This window comes from Triplophysa dalaica, chromosome 23, assembly GCF_015846415.1.
Source record: "Triplophysa dalaica isolate WHDGS20190420 chromosome 23, ASM1584641v1, whole genome shotgun sequence".
Taxonomy (NCBI): Eukaryota; Metazoa; Chordata; class Actinopteri; order Cypriniformes; family Nemacheilidae; genus Triplophysa; species Triplophysa dalaica.
This window is the reverse complement of record NC_079564.1, coordinates 1,509,315-1,532,536: the sequence shown is the minus strand read 5'-3', so window position 1 is coordinate 1,532,536 and position 23,222 is coordinate 1,509,315. Positions and strand designations below refer to the sequence as shown.

At 38.4% G+C, this 23,222-nt stretch overlaps 1 protein-coding gene across 4 annotated transcripts; it reads right to left on the bottom strand.

Moving 5' to 3' along the window:
- Positions 1 to 9,149: 9,149 nt before the first annotated feature.
- Positions 9,150 to 22,543, bottom strand: hnf4g (hepatocyte nuclear factor 4, gamma). 4 transcript variants are annotated; one of them, XM_056738969.1, is made up of 10 exons: positions 22,360 to 22,543; positions 17,297 to 17,459; positions 16,818 to 16,912; positions 15,902 to 16,008; positions 15,257 to 15,415; positions 13,472 to 13,559; positions 13,209 to 13,361; positions 12,884 to 13,120; positions 12,057 to 12,167; positions 9,150 to 11,750 (listed from the first exon to the last, which is right to left on the bottom strand). In XM_056738969.1, exons 1-10 carry the CDS (start codon positions 22,385 to 22,387, stop codon positions 11,617 to 11,619), a joined length of 1,275 nt encoding a protein of 424 aa, XP_056594947.1. In that variant the 5' UTR covers positions 22,388 to 22,543; the 3' UTR covers positions 9,150 to 11,616. The 4 variants fall into 4 exon arrangements, with proteins under 4 accessions (XP_056594947.1, XP_056594948.1, XP_056594945.1 ...); XM_056738970.1 differs by having other exon boundaries at positions 15,257 to 15,412; XM_056738967.1 differs by lacking the exon at positions 22,360 to 22,543 and adding an exon at positions 20,553 to 20,736.
- Between the last annotated feature and the right edge of the window lie 679 nt (positions 22,544 to 23,222).

Below are 23,222 nucleotides of genomic sequence, written 5' to 3'. Positions count from 1 at the left end.
GCACATTCATTTTGTTATATAAACACAAAACATACACATACTTGTCTATATATTTAAGAAATATTTAAATGTATTCATTTATATTTACCAATAATTGAAATTCTAAATAAACGTCATTTAATTGTTATATTTATATTTTTCTCCAAAACATGCATGTATGTGTGTGTTCATGAATACAAAATGAATATGCGCAACACACCGACATATATTATGTAAACACAAACTTTTATTCTGGATGTGATCATTTGACAGCCCAATTTTTTTAACAACACTAAATCAAAATGACCAAGGCAAATATTTCGCTTTATTGTATATTGTCGTCCATACAGTACCACTTCTGCATTAAATAAACACTGCATGAAAAAAACATTATTCTGCCCAGGAGAGAGAAGAAACGTAAAAAACGTCACAAATTGCAAACGACTACATTGCAAGCATGTCCCCTCATCAGTATGCAAACAGAAACAGTGAGATGAAGAGAATCTGAGCACAGGATATGTGCATGTCGATCGAGCCACTTCGAGTAACTGACTGACATTGTGTTTGTTAAAGCTCTGTGAGTCTGGCGAGAGCGCGCCTGGCTTATTACCATGTAGCATCCGCACCAAGCGGTTTTATGGCAATGCGCGTAAAGTGCGCACTAATAGGCACGAGACCCCCTCATCCGAACATTTCGGCTTATACACATCACTGCCCCCAACGAGCATCAGCAAAGCAATGACGCCTCCGCCCGCAAATTACATCGCTTAATGATCCTTTGACTGCGATTGTCACGCGCATCACTCTGTGCGCATGCAAATACGCGCTCCTGTCTGACCAATGGTAGATGAAGCAATCCTGCCCCACGCGTGATTAAAGATGATGGATTGTCCTGGCTCATAATGACCCCCCAAAAAAAGAAGTAAAGACTGCCCACCGTAAATCTATTCGCAGTAAACGTCAGCCGGCATGACGCGCTCACACTTATAAAAGGAGAATTAACACGGGAAGATTAGGTTGATGGGAGCTTTTTTAAGGCAAGCTCGCCCCCTGTATATTACAATGGGCAGTCCGTGCCCCCTGAACAGCAAACTAGAACAATACATCCCTCATCAGGAATAGCACAGAATTACAAGCGCACAGAATTACCAAAGCAGTATTCCCAACCCCTGACACAGCAGGAACCGCAGGCTGTCAACCACAAATTAACCAAAATTTCACTCCTCACTGCAAGCGACCACGGATGCAACATAAGAAAACAATAACACGACAAGGGTTCATGCAGTATTTTGCCATTCGCCGATTGAAACATGACATATATTTAAAAATATTTACCAGAACGTTTCCGTCCTCTGAACCGCCCTATTCACTGTGTTTGAGTGCGTGCGAGCATGTGTCTGGGGTCGAGCTTCTCTTGGACCGGGGAACAGCAGACGGGGAATAAGACAGTGAGGTGCACGTATGCAGCCGTGGCCCCCGAAACGCATGACCCGCCGTGAGTGACCTCCTGCACGGTGTGATTAATTCCCTCTGCCCTTCACGTGGATGGCCCACAAAAATGTGCCTTCCTAGAAGGTCCCCAATACGATCAAACAGTACGACAAAAGCTGCTGTGCACGAAATTGTTATTTAAAAATGCACAAAATGCATCACAAGGATGCACACGTGCGTGCACAGACTGGACCAAGAAACTAAAATAAAAAAAAAACATCTCAAGGTGGTAAAAGCAAAGCACTCCATCAGTCAGTCAAAATGGAGGTTTTTAAAAGCAGGTGAGAGAAACCATAACCGCGACCATTACGGATACTCTCTCTGTGACTGGAGGTTCTTCTGCATGCGTTGCACCCTCTCGCACAGCAATTCTCATTTTCTGACAGACTGAATTACTATTCATTCACTTTCTTTTCTGATTATGTGCCGGACAGCGAAATTTGGGGGCTGTGAATGCAAATTTTTTTCCTACCCGTCTGACACCGTGACAGCAGTCTCTGCCATCACAAGGGCAAAGTGGGGAGAGGAGCAATCTAGCATCCAGGGATATGAATTTCTGATCAGCGGCGGGTCGGTGGCTCCTACCCCAGGCTTATCGTAATCCCATTGGACAGCCGGCTCTGATGAAGACAGGGAAAGGGCCACCACAATAGAGCTGGCCTACAGTTGGCAAAATCTTACTGTAATTTAAAGTCATGCATTGCGAGGACTGCAGAACGCACGGGGAAGTCCAAAAAGCGGTCATTTTTATGCAGATTATACCAATCTCGCCTAAACCTACTTTGCCTTTTTTCAAGGTTTCTGTTGTTTACATTAGCTCCCGGTCAAACGTGTCCGCTTGGCACGCTGTTTAACAAGCATTTTAATACGCTCCCTCGGGCCTGCGCAGATTAATGAATCTGGATGTGATTTCATTCACTAGGATACACTGGAATTCATTTGCGTATAATGTTGTTTAGAATAAAGGTGCACGGATAGATTCGCGAATCTTTTAATCAGTTTGGATAAGTGTATTCATGTATACATTTTCGTCAAAATGAATGAGCAATTCTAGTGGTTTAGGGTTGACATCAAGCTCACACGGGGAAGAAGCTCAAACAGCCCTGGGCCACGTTGAGCAAACATTAGCCAAACAAAGTTGACCAAGACTATCAGCGGCTATTAGCCCGAGATAGACAAAAGACATTCTTAGAAAGGTCATGAAACTGGGCTGTAAGGACACATGACCAAACAAACTTTGTAAATGTTATTGTACGGCATGACCTGTTTGAGGTAAGAAATGATCAAAGCGGATACAAAGCATTTGCGATGAAGGTAAGAGTGAGGAGTGACCAATTATACAGACAACAGGAAATAGAATACTGTATATACAGCCGCGGAAAGAATTAAGAGACCATTTCAAAGACCATTTTCAGAATTTACTATTTCTGGGGATGTGTTTGGGTGAAAGGATCCTTTTTGTTTTATTCTCTGAACTACTAGCAATATTTCAAAAATATACAAAAATTTTGTTTCAATTTGCAGAAAACGAAAACGTGAGAAACAGGTCAAAATAAAAGATGCTCTGTATTTATTCAGACATAAAATACTGCAAAGAAAACAAGTTTTAATTATTTAAAGCAATAGAACAGATATATTTGTACATGTTAAGAGAGGTTTAAACATTAAACATTACTTTTTCATGTTTTCATATGTCTTGTCATGCTTTCAGACTTTCACATTGCTGTTGGATGACTTTATGTCACTCTATGTTGGATGTTGGACTATGTCACTTATGTCACATATGATTTTGTTGAAATTCAGACATTAGACTGGAATGGTCACCAAACATCTAGAATTTTTCCGCGGCTATATATATATACAGACCACAAATGCTAGAAAAAAATTGAATCAAGAGAAAATTCAGGATTGAAAAAAGAGATTAAAAAACATATTTAAAACATAAATAAATATGTGAAAAAACTGAAAACAGTAAGTGCTTCTTGACCAGCATTATATAGGTCTATCTTTACGTTTAGCTATCCATGGGAATTCCAAAGTATGAGATTACATAAAAAATCTAGGATTCGGGATCAACTTTTAAACTAGAACAAGTTGTCAAATTTAAAAAACTGAAAACAAAGACAAGCGTCATATACATTATTATTAAATATTTAAGACATAAAAAATCAGTAATCAAATAAGTGCAAAGGGAACATTGTACAAAAAGGCATAAGGTCTCCCGAAAATTGAAAATTCTGTCTAGATGTATAATTTACTCACTGATATGATGTTCTGAACACAAGAGAAGAAATGTTGTGCACATTTAAAGGGTGAGTAAATGACGACGGCTCTTTCATTCAGTGATATATCCTTTGAAACACAAGATGATATTTGTAAGATTCTCATACAATTTCATTATTATTGTGCTATGCAAACTGTTATACCGATAATATAATATTTAAGGACCAAACTGTATTCAGTTCTAAAGCAAAACACAAGCATTTCCGCAAATACGTGTCTGAGAATCCTGAACCCACAGGATTTGCAGCAAGATTCTGTTTTACTACTAAGGAAATTCAACACATGCTGGGAGACAAGTCGTGTTGGACGTTTCTGTAAGCGTTGGCTATATAGTTTATATACGCTTGCAAGAATGAAACCCATATTTTATTATTCTCAGGACAGATAAAAGCTCTCTGTGAAGCTCTTTGTAAAATATTTTATTAAGCTTGGAACCTGTTTCAGTCTTCGTAATATGGCAAATGAAATAAAAAAATAAAAAGTGTTTTATTTTAAAAAAATGCAGTAGCAATAAAAAATCTGATGGTGTTTGAACCAACTAAAGGTTTGCATATCTATCAGCAAAGAAAATTCATATTAAATGATCAAAACTCAAATACAACCATTTACACTAACCCATGACGACATCTGCTAAAGAACATCCACTGACCCACGGAGCAAAATGAGCGAATTAATTCACCCGAGTACCGTGAAGGCGAGAAGCGCTGAATATTAACAGGCCTCTTATTGTAATTGCATGATTACGGTATTCCAGGACACCAAATAAAAAGCATTATTTCTGTATTTTTACACACATATTTGATCAAAGCAGGGTGACACGTTTATATATTTATGCGCTTGCTGGTGCTCGTGAACACGCAGAGTTGATGGGACGGCGACTGATAGCGATGATGTCACGCCCAATCGGAGTCCGCGATCCCTCCGGCGCCCCTCTCCTCATAACCGCGGGAGCAGGTGATTTACAATATGGAAAAGAATCATTGTGGATTTTCATGATGCCTCTCGCAGGGGGAAACCAATATTGAAGGATGTTAAAGAAATGAGATTAAGGAGCTGCACCCACACGAGATTGGGCCCCAGGATAGGCACATGCATTAGCCTGATGAAAGTGAGCCCACTGATCAGACTTCTAAGATGAACACTTGTTCAAAAAAAGAGGCTGATAGAAAAACACAGAGAGAGAGAGAGAGAGAGAGAGAGAGATGACAACATCTGTGAGATAATGAAAGCGTATTGTGTCGTGCTAGATTGTATGGAGGCAACTAATCAGATTTCGGAGGGTAGAAGGGTGCTGGTGTCATTCAGTGGCTTCTTCCTGCTATTGTCGTGATGGACCAGCCTTCAGTATGAGGCCTTCACTAGATGATGAGTGTCTCACACATAAGGGGTTATGGGAAGTTCATGCGAACGAATGGAGTCCATTTCCGAGGTGTGCAATGAGAGAGCAACACAACCAGTGTTTTCAATTTACAGCTCCGGCCAAGGAAACGTACATCTGCGAAAGAAAGACAGAAAAAGGCCCCAAAAATGCTTCCCGCAGAGATGGCCTCCAAATACGGTGAAGAATGTGGTGGGATTTCTTCAGAATGTGCCAAGATGAATTGTGGGATCGGGGTTGCGTTTTTAAAACATTAGTCAAATTTTATGGCCAGGGAACGTTCCTTAACTCGGCCGCCGCGTTGCTTGGAGAAACATCTACACGAGTTTGAAGATCCGTCTCTATTTACGAGCAGGTTCCAGCGGCTCAGAACTCAAATTACAGCGAGCGTCCATGCAGCTCTAGAATAACCGGCATCGACTCATTATGCCGCAGGTGGGCAGAATTATGACCGGTGGCAAATTAAGTTGTAACATCTGCGTCGTGTTGAAATATGGAGTGCAAATAGATGCAGCGAGGCAAAGTCGCAGGAGCGTTTGACTTTATCAGGAGACATGCTGGGCACCAATCTCTCTCTGCCAGGCAGGTCATTTACCTCCAGAGCACACGGTCTACAGTATTGAAGCAGTCAGAACTATCTGTCCCAGACACACGCCTGACGGAGCGCCGAGCTGAATGCACAAATGCATTTTAAAATGCAGCTTGCATTTCCCCCCAACACACACACTGATGTGGAACCAAATGCAGAATGCATCTGAATACTGCAAGGGCTGCTGTTCATTTGAACACTAAGAAGATAAACTACCTGTGGATGGCAGGCGTACTCGATGAGATCAGAGACACAGTACATTATGCTTTCCCTTCCCTTTAAATTTGTTTTAATAGTATAGAAATATGAAATGGCAACAACACACTAATCCAGCACTAATTTTGTCATCATTTACTCACCCTCAAATTTTCCACACCTGTTTCAATTTTGTCGTTCTTCTGAACACAGTTATTTGGAAGAATGTTTGCAACCAAACAGTTTTGGTCCACTATTGACTTCCACAGTAAAGAAATAGATGGTGCCCCAGAACTGCTCAGTTAAACATTCTTACAAATATCTTCTTGTGTGTTAAACAGAACAAAGAAATGTATACAGGATTGGAACAACTCGAGGGCGAGTAAATGATGACAGAATTTTGGTGAACTGTTCCTTATGTTTCCACCAAACATATTCAGATATTACAGAGGAAAAACGCACAAGCAGAACCACGTCTATGAGAGTCACCGCTGAAAATGTCCTTCTTCTGGCCTTGTTCCAAGTAAATAATGAAGGGTGTTTTATTCCGTGCTAATAATAATGTCTCCCTCAAATGTTGTCTATCAGAGAAGCAATGAGAGTTGCGTTATTCCAGCAGGGTGGAAACTAATGATCTTAAACTCATTTACAGTGACTATCCAAGAGAAAAAAATAGGAGGAAGGCTATCATTTCAAGGTGTGCGGAACGATCGGCTATCCATTTCCCTTATTTCCAGAAGACGCCTGTGGAGCCGTTTGCCGCGGTGCCCTGCAGAGAGCAACACATCAGTCCAGCCAGCAGGGAGTCATCGTCATTTTCTTTTTGATTAACGCTTCCCCCAACTAAACATGATAGAGAGGGATTGTAAGCAACACATAAATTGAAATGAAATAACTGGAAAACTTTGTCCGTTTTGAGCGTCGTCGCTTATTAACAGGACTAAACTGCAGATATTTCACTTGCTATGCAAATCACATGAAAGAAAAGCCTCAAAGATAAACTCTAATTATTTGGTGCAGATATTAAACAGAGCTCTGAAAAGCCATTGTGATGGCGTGATGATTTTTTATGACTATTTGTGTGTACGTCTTTTTATAATTATTCAAATTTCAAAAACGGGTCAAACACTTGCTTTAGATGAGAGAGTGATTTTCTACACATGACTTCCTGTTATAATCAAGGTCTTTCTAACCTGATAACTGAAGGTTACGCCTCGGTGAATAATTCAGTACGGCACGAAAACTCCGGCTGCACGGAGAGCACTAATCTTATATAGTCACAGTAAAGGATATTAGGGAACAATTGCCAAAAGTGACATATCTAATAGAGAGAGATTACTCTGCGCTACATCAATTTGATTTGAATTGAATACATTTCATGAGCATTTTCCGCAGCGCCGCCTGGACATAATGCAAAAACGCAAAGTGTCAGAGGAGGCCGGGAACAGACCTGCATTTGTGTCCTCAAAGAGAAGGTCTAGCTCTGATGAGAGAAACAGGCGTTTCAGCCTTTCTTAAACGGCTTCGCCGTTTCCTTTAGCAAAGCAATACTGAGGTTTAATCAGGTAAGACATGCACAGGATGAAAAAGCTGGGCATCATTCAAAAGACCCGAATGAGATGTGAATGTCTATCTTGAATGGTTGGAGCCACGGGGTTTCGACACCTTTGCCTGCTTTCAGCAAAAAAAGGCTGTTGATCTACAGGGGACGACGGGGAATTATGGGTAAAATGTGAGGCTGAAAAATGATGGGCCGCAATCTTTACCCTTAATCTCTCATTGAGTGGCATGCCGGTCCCCCGCCGTGACAGACGCCATTAATTTCAACTGTACTTACATTACCCAGCGTATGTGTGTGGGGGATTTTTTCTCGCTCTCCTTAGCCTGAACCTTGATCCTGAAAAGGGTGGGATGTCAACCTCGCCTGAATTAAAGCCGCCACAGCTAATAGACCACCGATCATTCATTTGGACTCGAGTGCAGAGTTAATCAAAAATATTCCCTGATGGCTCAACTAAAATGAACACGCTCTTAACAAACTCTTTGTAAAATAACCTGCTCTGAAATGATTCCGTGGATATGCTGGGAAATAGCTGTATTGCTGATACACGTTTGCATTTGTTATGAAATTAAAGATCAAGTGCGATTTTGTGAAGACCCTCACTGTAAATCCCACACAATGTGAACAAACGCTACAGCGGGTGTATTTACAACGAGCCTTTAATGACACCTAGTGGCGCGTCGTGGTACTACATCTTCCTTAAAATCGTCTTTCCTGAGAAAATGGCCACAGAAGAACACTAAAACTGTTTTTTTCTGAATTGCTCTGCCTTGTTTGTGCTCAAATGAATATTATGTAAAGCTTATTCGTATTCTTGTGCTATTTTTCCTATTTTTCCAAGGAATATCAACGATGCTCACAGTAAAGGAAAATTGTGGATTATGGATTTAATTATCTCAATTTAGCATAACTTTATAATACTAGAACCGACTATTTGCAAATATCAAACACAATAGACACCGTTAAACAAAACAGTAACTCACCCAGCTTGAAGAATTGATTTCTGTGAGAGTTTCTTCTCGTTTTTTCAACCGTTCCTTAACTTTCGTGTTTACACTTTTTCTAACGCTATTTTGGATGTTTACCACTTCCGGTGTTAAAGGTAAATGCGCTTCCGCCAAAACTCAAATATATTTAATTATTTAAATACTGAATCCCCTCCAATTTGTTTTTTACAAAATACAGTTTTTTTGTCTTGTGGTAAAAATAAAAAATGTTCTAGTGCAATATTAAGGGCTACAATAATTAGTTTTTATTATAAATAAGACAATGAAAATCAAGGTGGGCTTTGTATACACTAGTGACCAAAAGTGATCATGACCCTTCAGATTCAAACAAACAAATATGAAAGTATGGATGTTTACAAAATGGGGTAAACAATAAACTTAAAGTAGGCAATTATTTGAACGTGTTATTTGACCAAAATAGCTAAAACTATACAGCATATCAATGATCGTGGATTATATTCTAATATACAAAAAAATGCATATGAAAACAATAAGATCGCATGAATTAAAGCATTCGGTGTAATCAGCTGTTCACACCTTGTTGGTCTTTTTCTTGTTTTTGATATCAGCATTACTCAATAGCTTTTGTAATCCTTTGCCAAGCACCTTAAATTCTTCTCAAACTGGGCTTCATTTTACACTCCAAGCACAACAACACAACATTCATATTTTTTACTGTATTTATTTACATCATCAATAATGTGTTTCAATAAATGGCGAAAACTTCATTCACTTTGACCACTGCTGGATAGTTCACAGTCAACTGTTTCAAGACTTCCCACAAAAGTTGTAAACTGCGCCTTATAAAATAAAGTCCCAACTGACATTTTTCAGATTTTGCCTGTTTTCATGTGTCTTTGAATCACCTGTGAGAATGAAACAGTTGCCCTTAGCATACAAAGTCCATTGACATTTGCCAGGATATGTATGACCTTCTGATTTTAATGCTCGTGACATTTTAATTCACATGGACAAAAACAGTAAGTTGTTTTGAAAAAGTAAGGTTATAGGCTCCTTAAACAATTCATACTTATTTTAAATGAGATATAGTACACACCACATCCGGAAGTGAAAAAGAGAATCGTTGATGTTAAAATTGTATCTACATTAAACCAGAAATGTACATTTCATTAAATATTAACACCTTGAGATTTTACTAAGCCAAAGCACAGGTGTAAAGAGCATCGCTAGATTCTCAGCGGTCTGAAAGAGTCATTATGCAAACAAATGGAAGAAAATTCTTTCTATTCAGCTTGTCAGTCGTGTGGATTACAATCGCTTTAAGAATCTTCTCTGTGGTGAATGTCAAGGTGTAGTGTGTGAGAGTTTCCTTCATCACAAAGGTGGAGAACAGACACGCTCATTCCATCCACTCCACTTACCGGAGCTTAATACCACGCTGTCACACAAAGCCCAGCGCCTCAGATGAGATGTGTGCTTTGAATGCCAAGATAATGTTTTGTATACAAATAAGTGCGTTGGGTCCTGTGCGGTTGTTCATTAAGGATCACTGGATGCTCAGCTTTCTTCCGTCGAGCTTCACCGTTTAACCCCGTGCAAGGTGCCACTCCATTACAGACTTGATTGGAGGGTTTGCGATGTTTATCTTACTTTGCTCTGCTTCTATTTCCTCTTCCTCGAACCCTTCCCACTGAATAATAGGCAGCTACTATTGACAACATCATCTGACTCATCCGATCCGGCCCCGGGCATGGTGCACTTACACCTGCTGATATCAGATTGCTTTCTGAAAAAGCATCCGAACAGGGCACACTCCAAAACGTATTATAGCTTCCCATGAATACTGAGGTATTGACAACGTAGACTTCACCTGCACAAAATTCTTTTGTTAAGATGCAGAGAATAGTCGGTATTGATGTGTTGTCGTGTGCGGATACTTTTTTAGTTTTGCGTATAGCTCACAATTATGTGTTTCGGGACTTCTGACAAGAGTTGTAAACCGGGCGGAATAAAACGATGTCCCAAGTGGCATTTTTCTGGTGTGTGGTTCACATTTTCACAGTTGTTGTCTTTAAATCACCTGTTGGATCAGTTGCCCTTAGCATACAGAGTCCATTGACATTTGGGATTGTATGACCTTCTGATTTTAATGCTTGTGACATTTTAATACACATAAAGTCTTGTCAGTTCTGCTTAAAACAGAGGAAAAAGCTCAGCTTGCCGTAAACAATTAAAGCCGCACATTGCTAATATTCTACAAAATAAAACTGTACAACCAACAAAATTGTACAACATGTCTTCAGTTTATGTGAATGCTTGACTCATTTTGCGCAATTTACAGCAGATAACCAGTTACATTAACATCACAACCTTGTACGGACCACATTCACAAATTCATTAAACGAAGTGTTTTCATTTACTCGCCCTCTTGTCATGTGAAACCTGTATGGCCTTCTTTCTTCAGCACAACACAAAAGAAGATATTTTGAAGAATGTTGATAACGGAACAGCACAGCCCCCCATTCACGTCTATTGTAACCAATGCAAGAAAATGGGGGAATGTTAACAACATTCTTCAAAATATCTTCTTTTGTGTTGTGCAGAAGGAAGAAAGTCGCATAGGGTGAGTAAATGAAAACAGAACTACTCCTTTAAAACAAAATTGAAAAATAAATTCTTACTGTTTTGCTTCAGTGTACATTTTATTTAACACAATGCAAATATATGCTGGATAAAGTTTTAGTTTTAATGAATGCTTTCGAACAAAATTAACATTCCTTAAAAGTTGCAAAGTATGGAGCAATGTTGTTAATAATTTAAAGGCGCTTTAAACTGACAATCATTTGTTATTAATAAACAAATTGTCTACAATTATCAGTTTACCAGTTATTGGTTCGTAAAAAGAGAAACCACACTTACAAAAAGAAACACAACAAATATATATTAAAAATATATATTAAATAAAAAAGATTTTCATTGGTGGCGTTCCACTCTAAAAATAGCCTAGATTTGGAATTTGTTTCAGTGATCTAAGAAGTTCTCTTTCACTCAGATAAATATGCTGCACTCGAATCGAGGACGGGTCAGAGTGAAGCTTTCACAATTTACACATACACACACACACACGATGCTCCACTACACCTGCACCAGAGAGAACGAGACTGGTGGAGCTTCATAGGGGCGGTTCAGGAGAGGGTCTGTTTGACATGGGCTGTGGTGGAAGCAGAAGTCCTGGGCTGCCGGGGGGCTTGTAGACCTCCTGGATCTGTACTAGGGTAGGGGAAGGAATGGGGGTATCTGGAGATGCTGAGGGGACAGATGGTAAAACATAAAATGACAAGTTACATTACTGAGAATATATGTGACCCTGTAAAACCAGGCCAGTCTCATAATCTAATTTCGAGGAAACAAGCATCAAAGTTTGATTTGAAGCATTCGTTTTACTATGATTTCAATCTTTGACATGGCTTCACTCAGTCAGTATTAAATCAAGGATATATTTTCACAGTGTGTCCTTTATGTAGGATGATTTTTACGGATGTAGAAAGCAGTAAATCGCCAAAAAAGGCGTTTCACATATTTATTTATAGATTAATTGAATAGTCTACATACCCATCTGTGAATGTCCAGGTACTGGTATTGAGCTAATGACAATAGTCTGCCCCATTATTTGAGCCTGCGGGTGTCCGTTGTGATGCAGGTGAGGCTGTTCATTGGTTAGACCTGTGTAACAAGTAAAAATCAGATGAATTATTAATACTTTTGTAATGCTCTAACTAAAATGGCCCTACACAACCACAGTAAACATTGACATGCATTTGGCAGACAGTTTAACCCAAACCTTAAAATTAACAAAGGTTTCATTATGGTAAAAGTGCACTATCCATGTTGTTTGGTGGACTGATAACCATTGTTTTACCACAGTTTGACAACAAATATCGTGGTTACCGCGGCTACTACAGTAAAGCCATGGTAAATTGTGGTTCCTACACTTATATAATACTTCAAACCATCAAAACCCAGCCACTGGGTTAAACACACAAAAGTGTGTGTTTACTACAAATTCCATGGTTCATTTTTGCAAGAGATGTGACCATGAGTCCATTCAAGTTGAAAATTGTATTTATTTATTTGTTTGTTTATGTGTTTGAATTGATTAGAATTGATCTCATGTTCTTGGTGTGTCATATATTATCGGCTTCATGGTGCAGGGATGACATATTTTTGTAGGCCAACCTAGAAGTTCCCTTGACCGAAAGCTTTTACAGATCTGAAAATACACCTCTGCTCTGCTTTATTGAGCTATAGGAAAATGTGAGCAGTCATCATGACGCTACGAGGTTGTGGTTGGGTTCCAGAGCATGCCGTTTGGTGAGGTGTCATGTGTGGCTGATCTCAAAAAATCATCAAGAATTCTGAACACTCAACCTCACGCTTACCTCCAAGAAGCATCTCCTGCAGCAGGTTATCTAGCTTGGTTAGGCCGAACAGCTTGATAAACTGAAGCTGCTCTATCAACTGCCAGGTGATGCTTTGCAGGGTAGGAAGAAGGAGCAAAAGCTCTCCGAATCGCCCGCGCGAGTCATACTGCCGGTCATTAATGTAGTCTTCCAAACTCATCTGAACCTGATAGCGCATGGCCTTGATCTTAGAAGGGTCTCTTAAGCTTTTGGCATCTAGAGGTTAAAAATACAGAGACAATAACATGTAAAGCGTTCCAGTTTAGATATTTGAATGGTTAACACATGACAGCATATACTGTACCAGGGTCGAAGAACACAATAGCCTTCAGAGCTGCATATTCGTTGTCGTCAATTTGGATGTCCTGAAAGGGTAAGACCAGTTCATCTATAACACGGTTGGCCATCCGACCTATCTCCGGCTCAGGGCAGTTTCGATGGACAATACACCCATTACCTGCATGGGAAATAAGCCACGAAAGATCAACACCCTGCTGATGTGTGTAATCCTCTGTCTGTATATCATTATGTTAAAAAGTGAAAAAGACATTTTATTTCAGTAGTTACCTAGTAGCAGGAGGTCTTTGTATGGCATTGACCTCTTAGCAACCCCGAGAAGAAGATGCTCACCTGCGTGTGCTCGCAATAAACTAACCTGGAGAAAGAGTGAGTTTTCACATAAAAAAAATATTTTTTTAATATTAAAACCATAATATCGACTTTCTTGGTTTCTTTCCTTATCCACAACTTATTCTCTTATATTTAACTTAATTTCGCTTATTTCCACATTAGTGTACAGCAATAAATAAACAGTTTACAATATACACAGTCTATACAATACACTTTAATTTAAGAGTTTGCGCAGATTTGATGTTTTTTATGTGTTTTTAGTATGTCTCCACTGCTGCTTATATTGTTTTATTACATAACTGTAGATTGTAATGGAAATTTGGTGGAGTATTCTCTGGTTCATGGCAGGTAATTATAGTAATTTACTGTATAGGGATGCATGGGGCTTTTAAGCCTTAAAGATGGATCTGTTTCATCTTAATTAATTAGTTGATCCAGTACAAAAAACAAGCAAAAATTATTTGTTAATGGATTAAACAAATGAACAAACGAAAATTAATATTGACCACTTCCGTAAATACAGGTTAACAGCACTTTTTGACTTTTTTAGGTACGCTATAGAAAAGTTTGCCAGCAGTTTCATTTGACGTTTACGCCTGTCCTGAAACGTCCGGTCTGTGGTCATAATGCAACAATTTATTTTATATTTAATATTAATTAATATTAATATTTTATTGTATAATAATTGTATTAAATTACACTAAAACTACTCAACAGTTGTTGATTCTTTTTCGGGGGTCTTCCAGAAGTTTAGTCTGGGCCACATAATGTTTGCTTTTGTTGTTGCCGCTGAAAACGTCTATAACGTCTTTTCATTTTTGCTTGAACTACACCTTTATATATATAGCAAGGTTAAGCATATCCAATAATAAATAAGATGGGTAGAGCTAAAATTTTGTGCTAAATGAATACAGAGCTTGTTTCAAAGCTGTTTGCTTTGCATCAAAGTACGTTTAATTTCTTAAATTAACACGACTTACATCATTGTAATGTCTTTAGTTGTGCAGTTGGATCGTGGAATCAGCGTATACTGTACACAGTGAATTGCCAGTATGAACGCACATTGCGTTCAGAACGACTCAACATGAATGACTCATTTGAACAGATTCATTAAAACTATTGAACTTTTCAGTCACTAGCGAATATAAATGATTATTGAATCATTTAAAGTGTAACACAGAGAATGCAAGATGTGAATGAGCTTTGCTCATTTAGTAAGACTGGTTAATTCAGTTGGCTATTGTGTGCTGAAAGGTTAGTTAAAATGATAAAAAAGCGTGTTTTTTATATAAAAGTAATGTTTTATATAACGTAATAATTGTCATTTTCATCTCATTTTATTAGAACCTTTAATATGTAAAAGTCACTTTGGTTAAGCCACTTAAAGGTACGGTAGGCCTTCGTGTGTGTGTGTACAAGATGGGGATGTCACCACCTCCTCCTCATTTTGAGCCAGATTATAAATTATAATAAATTATTTTTGATGAATTTTCATTTTACTTAAACTACATCTTTAAATTATATAACAAGGATTTGCATGTCCCCTAATAACAACCAAAAGATGGGGAGACATCAAATTTTGTGCAAAACAGTGAATGATGAAGAGCTAAAGTGAGTCAGTCATGTGAATAGCAAACATTGAGCTTCAGTGAACGGCCCTGCAATTTAACCCAAGGGCCTCCCCAATTAGCACAGCCAGTGTTGCTTTCCAACGGCCATTACCTGGTCATCAAGAGGCAATTCACCGAAGGCCGGGATGTATTTAGCCCATTCTACCAGAACAAGCAGCTGCTGCTTCATAGACTCGCACACATCAGCGACAGTCGCCGATTTCTTCTCGGAAACATCAGCAGGGCCCATCGGACTGCCAACGTTGATCTGCTAGGAAATAGACAGGAACTGAACTTACTGCGTCTAAAATGTGTTTTTGCACAGGCTGTTGCTTCTCTCCGAGTAAATTCGCACAGGTACTCAAGCAGATAATTTGAAATGTTGATGACACTGAACGATGCTCAGAGGGCCTGACGTTCATGCAAATTACTTTTGTTATCTGTCTATTGTCATGATTAACTCCAGAGCAGAACATATTTGGAGAAGTGCAAGCTAGTGTAATGAAATTGGTGTAACTTTCTTCCTTATTTCTTCAATCAGCTTTTCTGCTGGTTAATTTTTGTCTTCAGTGCCTGTTTATCTACAGCAGAATGGATTATGACTTTACACCTTTGCTTTGACTGACAATAACACCAATGATTTATCGCTCGAAAGCAATAAAACTTGCTAATTAAATGCACATTTTTGTGTCAAGGCACTGCCCATGTTCTTTCTTTTTGTATGCGTGTGAGGATTAACCTTGATAAGACGGTATACCTGCTGTGAGAGGGACTCGGCGTGAGCGAGAGCCGTGATTGGCGGCAGGTCATGTGAGTCCTGCATGTTCCTACGGGAGCTGATACGATCGCGCTCATTCTGCACCGCTTCAAAAAAACAACACAAACAGATGATTAGCGAGTTAATAACTGTTAGGAGTCATTACTGATTAGCCAAGATTACAGGTGCGTTTCTCAGCCATACTTCTAGTCAAGCTCACACACGTCCAGCAGATTTATGACAGAATGCTGCTTGAAATGGTTTCATGTAAAAACGTAGGAGTGCTCTTAAACGGATTAAAACTCTCTGATCGTTTATTCATCCTTGTGTCGTTCAAAGTCTGTATATGACACTTTCTTCTGTGGAGCACAAAAGAAGATATTTGGAGAAATCTCTCTGCGGTTCTGTGTCAAAACAATGCAAGTCAATGGTGGCCAATGTTGTTTGCTCATCGACATTCTTCAAAATATCTTTTTTGTGTTCTGCAGAAGAAAGAAAGTCATACAGGTTCGGGTTGGCATATTTTTTGTTGTTTTTAGTGAATGCTACTCTTTTTAAAAGGAGATGAAACAATTCTGTTCAAATTGGAGATCACATAATAATATGACTTAAGTCAACTCATTTTCTACCTTTATTTGCACTTCTAAACTTGCACGTGGTAAAACTTTAACTGACCACGGTCTCGAGCAACGTGTGCGCACGGAAAGCGAGGTAGGGAGCACATGATCGGTCGTCATAAAAGTGTAAGTCAAGGTTATACGTCCAATAAACGAAACATCCTTGTGTAATCAGGACGGGTTTTATGGCATCATCCATTTTACTCCCTCACCTTCCCTTTACTTGTTATTCTATTAACTATCTGCTGACCACTGTGAAATGAAAGCGTTTCGAAAAACACAAAATATGGCATGTTTACCTTCTTTCTTCATTCCAGCTCGAAAACATTTGTGAAGCCTGCAAAACCGGCACTGGTTCCTCTTATCTTTATCCACAACGCACTGACGATTGAACCTGGCCAAGAGGTCAAAAATCATGATCTCAAAACTTTACAGGTTAAAGGGATAGTTCAGCCTAATATAAAGATTCTGTCATCATTTACTCACCCACTTGTCATTTCAAACCTGACTTTCTTTCTTCCGCAGGACACAAAAGAAGATATTCTGAAGAACGTTGGGAACCATTTACATGCATTGGTTTTTTGTCAGAATAAAATGGCGTTGTTCGGTTACCAACATTCTTCATAATATCTTCTATTGTGTTCTGAGAAAGAATGAAAGGCACACAGGATAACTTACACATCGATATAGATATGTAGTCTTGTGGCGTGCTGGTCATAATTACTGTTTAATGGATTTTTAATACACAACATTAGTTATATAGGTGTATGAGATGTACCTGCATGAGTACACGTGATTCTTCCTGATGCTTCTGCGGAAAAAGCCTTTGCAGCCGTCGCAGCTGGAGGCACCGTAATGTTTACCTGTGGCTTTGTCACCACAGATTGCGCAGTTGGAGCTCACGCCGGTTTCTCCTTGACTGGGCTCTGTCGGCATGCTTTCTGTGGACAACAGCAGTGATAGTTAGTGATGGGGCTCATCACACACAATGTTATTGCCGTCTGAACACTCTGCTGCTTTTAGAATTGCTACAACACTTCAGTTTAATCATGGCTGGAGGGATCACATGGCTGCCTTCAATCTCAGCATCAGAACAAGGTTTTACCTCAACAGTTCTGACATTCTGACATCAAACATCATGTGGATACCCAACATACTGAAGTACCAGAATTGTTTCATTTGTACAAAATTTGCATTGCATTATCCATATGATAGAAAGATAATGCATTGATATTACATGCAATAATGATTAAGAGTCCACCAAGTATAATAAAATATCACAGCACAAGATGTGGGAAGCTAATAAAACACAGCTATCTACGCTTTTATACACTCTAAGGAAACACTGTGTTTTTCAAGCTAACAGTTTGGTTTACAATATCCTGCGGGGTCCTTTAAACTTAAATGATTTCTTGAATTTATTATTACTTTTGTGTCATTTTTTCCACTGTAAATAACCATTTTAAAATCAAGCAAAATGACCCACTATATCAAGTCTGAAAAAAGTTTATGCCTAAAACAAGAAAAATATCTAAAAAAAAGTCAAATAAGTCATATCTCCTGATTAAGTACCAGGGCCGGGTTTGGGGGGGCTAGGGGGGCAATGCCCCTCCAGATATTTCTTGGGCCGACCCAAAATTATCCAGCTGACAGTTAAAATATAAAAAAAATATTATTTTTAATAATTATTATTATTATTCAATACTTACTAAATACTTATTTATATTATCTAATGACCTGTCAATTTAATTACAGTAAAATGTCAAAATGATGCATGCAATGAACTTTTTTGTTTATTTATTTGCCCGACCTGAAAATGTAATTGCCCCCCTGTGGAGTTTAGTACCAAATTCATTTTAGTTTTTCTTATACTATTGGCTAATGTTTCTTGTTTTAAGAAAAAAATATCATTTTTATCATAGAACAAGAATTAATGTCTTTTGTAATTCATCTTCTCAAAACAGGTACTGTTTAGCTGATCTTCAGGATACAGGTAAAGGTAAGATATTATTATTATTTATTTATGCACATTTCTTTATATGTTCATTTTAACCAATGGCTGGAGTCAAAATTTGACCAAACCATGCGTTAAAACACCGCCACTTTTCAGACAGTTGTCTTGTATTCTTTGCTTTTAGCATTCTTTTATTCACTGCCATTCACTTTTGTGGTCATGAACCACCGATTTATATCCACCGTTCAATTAAGTTGATCAAGAATTGCACATCCAAACACATCCACCCTTCAACCGTAACGGCCAAGCTAAGAATCCACATTAAAGTTAATAAACAAGAGACTAGTAAACCTCATGAACCACTGTCACAATCCGTCTATCAAATCTAAACCTTTCACACAGACTCTCAATGAGAAGAGCTAATGAGGTGAATGAAGACGAGTTCTGCATAGGTGAACAAAGGAATGCTCGTCCTAAAAGAGCTTCACTAATGCTACAGAGAGCGCACCCTTCTGTTCATACACAAGGATGAAAAATCAATCATTCCTTTGTGCATCCAAAATCATAACATTTCAACAAAAGAAATGCAGCTGGGGACTTTGGCTTTTATGCGCCGAGACTGATTGGAAGCTCCCACTGTCACAGGACGGACTTCATTAGGATCAGCTTCTGTTTTATCTGATAGACAGATATTCAAAGGAGATTGACATCTCGTGGATAAATGTTAATGCGGGTTGAAAGCAATCTCTTCTGATAGAGCATATTCCCAAAGTGATTCTTTCTTATTTCAGAATACACATAATGCAAAGGCAAAGGGTATGTGTGGTCACCGTGAGGAAATTTCACTCTGTCTGCTTTTCTAAGAAATTGAAAATACTTTCATGACGGTGTATACCCAAAACAATGCAAAAACACAACCGATTCATCTAATAACACAAATTCCTACAGTATTAAAATGTCATTTGTGTACATCTCTTGGTGTTTCTCTAGCTGTCCATCTGTCTTAAGAGTGTCTAGGCCTTTAAATGTCTTTCATTCCAATTACTTTATGACCTTTCTCTATCTGTGTGTTTAGATGTACTGTAAAAGATTGTAAAGATAAATCACAAATCTTTGCAGTGTAAGCATTTTAATTCAGCATCGGGTTAATGGAGAACAGATTTGGATAAATCTCATCTTGGACATCATCGGATTGAGGTGACGCAAGGGTTAAAGATCTACAGTTACCCAGAGGACACAGGTTTAAGTTGATTCATAAGCTGAAGGGAACATCTGGATGACTGCCCTGTGTAGAAAGTCTATTTTAAATAGAAACGCTACAGACAAAACGGCATTTCAAGAAAAACGTTCTGTGTGCTTTATGTTAACATTGCAGAAAACATCAGGCCTATTTATTCACCCTCATGTCAGTCCAACCCTGTATGACTTTCTTTCTTCTGCAGAACACAAAATAAGATATTTTGAAGAATGATACACCGCTCCGTATTGACTTCCGTTGCAAGGACAAAAAACCGCCAAGACGTTTCTCAAAATATCTTCTTTTGTGTTCACAGAAGAATGAGTCGAGAACATTGGGTTGGATAAATGAGTAGAGATTGTTTTGTCAACTATCTCTTAAACAAGTTTAATGTGTCTTCCTTTTGTTAAACTTTTGCTGAAAATCTCTAATCGTCCGTGTTTCTGTGAAACTCTCTGTTGAATTTTAAACCCAGTCGAGAATCTTTCAATAGAGTTAGCTAACAATTATCTCTTTCTTAGTTGAGGTAAATGATTCCGCAAGAGAAAAGTCATCCTTCACCGGCCCCCCAAAACAAAACCAGATTGAGATATTAACCCAGCCATGAAATGATATCTGTCCCCTTAAGAAACACAAGTCTGATTCAATTAAAGTCATCCATAGATTATGACAGATGTTAGTTTTGCACGATACACATTTGCACCAATTTCAAAAGTAATCGTATAAAAGTGACACTTAAATCAGAATGATCATTGGCTCTCGCTCACCCAATCAGCAGCCACCTCTTTTCTTCTTGACACAGATTTTAAACCAAAAGTCCCTATAGCCGTCTTCAACACTCACCCCCAGAATAAAGCACCTCTGCGTTCTCAAAGCCCAGGGTGCTAAAGGTTGGGTCCAGGCCCTCGCAGTAATTGGCTACATCCATGTCCAACAAGGATTTAGGAAGAGGAGCCGTTGAAAACTTCATTCCTGCCAGACTATCTCTACTTAGCCTCGTCCCGGGACGGTGTCTCTTGGTGACAGAATTGAGGGCAGCCTGAGGTTGACCATCTCTTCAGAATGGTGATTTGTCACCTTCTAAGGTGGGGAGGAGCCTTGAACAAGACTCCTCACCTCCTTGCAAAAAACTTATCTTCTACCCTTATCCCGTACTTATCAGGATGAAGAGATAACAGTATTACTATTCGTTCCCGATAGATTTTATTGCTGCATCGAGAGCCAACTTGTAGGCCTTGTTTTCTAAGACATGATATTCTTCCAAAGTAATGCACATTTACACGATCACAAGTATTTATAATGCTGCACGATGAATCTATAGAAGTTGTTGCAAACCCATTATGAGCGGTCTTTGGCTACCAGAAAAGGATGGTGAGGATACTACGCATAAATTACATGATTATAACGGTAACCAAGAGACATTCAAGAATCCTTTGAATGTCATTTTAGTGCTTTATTATTATTATCATCAATGATACTAATACTGCTAATAATGAAATAATAATATCTTTAGAAACATACCTATATTTCAGAACATAAAAAGGAAGTTTAAAAAAATGAGCAGCCATGACATGCCTCTATTCTAGTGCAAAACCAATAGGGAAAAACATGCAAACATTCATCTCTGGTCACAATTGACTAAAGATCTTCATAACATTTAACTTCAATCAAATTATTTCTGTGTTCCATCTTTATTGCTTTAAAGAATAAATGACCCACACTTCCACAGCAAGACCAGCTGACGGCCATAGTCACAGTGCACTTTCATTGCATCTTTTTCCAAGCGATCGTTGTGAATGATGATTGTGTCAGTTCCTAATATTCTGCATTTACTCAAATAAATGCATACAGATATAGAACAACATAAGGGCAAAATATGTTCGTTTTTGTGTGAAATATTCCTCAGGGTTTATCAGATAGACTGTAAAACTGAAAGGTTCTTTGCAGTATCAGTGTTTTTTTCGTGCACCTTCATTTTAAAAGTCTTATTAAATTGTCACCTTGCGGTGCCCTACCTCAGATTCACTATAAAGCTCAACAAAACTATCACCAAAATGCCATAACACAAACAGAAAGAATTATCAGAAGACAAAAGGCATAAATTGAGGGTTTATTCCTGTAAAATGTGATAAGCAGGGTGACACTCTGACTTTATAGCAGGTGGTTAAATTTTAACTTTACTCAGTGTTTTAAATGAGGAAGTGCTCAAAACTTGATAAGAGTATTTAAGGTGAGGTCATCTATATCATGCCATTTTCTTTCAATACATTGAACCTTATGCAATATTAACAGTTGCAAGGAAGATGTTTACAAATGGCATGGATGGAATACATCATATTGATCAGTAATTCATTTAATACACAATTTCGTACATAAAATAATTTCAAGGTCAGAGACATTTTCTTTGGCAAACGAGTTAAAACTGTATATTGCTTGTATTGAAAAATGTTTAAACAGTTATTATATACACTTATCTAGACAGTATATATATTTACTTTCGCACAGACGTTTTGTTTAGCTGTTAAAAACTACATAACAGATGGACTCTTTCAAATACATTTTAAAAACCTTTAAACAACTGTAAATCCTAAATATTTTTCGATTAGTTTTCATTGAGTGCGAACGCAACTCAAAGGTGTTTTGCTCTTACCTTCTTCAGCTCCAACAACGATTTGCATTGATCCAGCAAAGCCAAAACGAACATGTGTCAAAAGCAAGAAACAAAAATACTATTTTATGCTTTTACAGAGAGAAGCTGTGAGTAAATGAAGTGTTTAACGTGTCAGAAGCTTCACATTGGTTCAAACAATTGGCGGTGTTGGGGGAGATTCACATTAGATCGATTTACTAAACAAACTGAAAGTTGGGTGGAGATGTTAAACAGTAACTAGCCCCAATAAAACTTGCTTGTGCGTTCACGCCATATGGAAATGTAATAACAAGAGCACGGACAGACTTTCTAACAAACAAAGAAACGACAAAAACTCTGCTTTAGGAAAAGAGTTCATTTCGCAATAATATATCTGGATACATCAAAATACATTCGTGACACATTTTTCACTTTTTTATATTCGAGAACACGTAAAAGATTATGTTAAGAGATGCAGAATGAAACATAAGGACGGGAAATATGTGTTTACAGTATAGAAATAATATTATGTTGTTGCGTCTGTAAGACCCAGTACTTGTAATGTCTTCATATTGCCGGAAGATGGCGCCAAAACACTTAAAATATTAATGAGCGGTACAGCATCGGTCCATCATTATGTTGTGAAGGAAATTTAAGATTAAGCCTCTTTCTAGTATCTAGTGACTTCTGGGACTTCGAGGACACATCCGGGTACTGTCATGCGTTCTCTGTTCTTTGCTGCGTTCAGATACCCCACTTACGGTCTTTACACTTGACCACATGACTAGCTTCATGACGTATTTCCTGTTTTTGGCCTAAGTGTTCTTGTGGGTGTGAAGATCCCAAGTGTGAGTGTAGTGTTCAGTGTTGGGTAAATAACTCTG

What these genes read in the sequence shown, in the direction of transcription:
- hnf4g (XM_056738967.1), bottom strand. Translation starts at nt 20,679, where the DNA reads ATGAAGTTTTCAACGGCTCCTCTTCCTAAATCCTTGTTGGACATGGAT. An exon ending in AATCACGTGTACTCATGCAG is followed by an intron (nt 16,913 to 17,296) that starts GTACATCTCATA and finishes CCTCTTGGCCAG; the next exon opens with GTTCAATCGTCAGTGCGTTG. An exon ending in ACCTGGACATTCACAGATGG is followed by an intron (nt 11,751 to 12,056) that starts GTATGTAGACTA and finishes CTGTCCCCTCAG; the next exon opens with CATCTCCAGATACCCCCATT.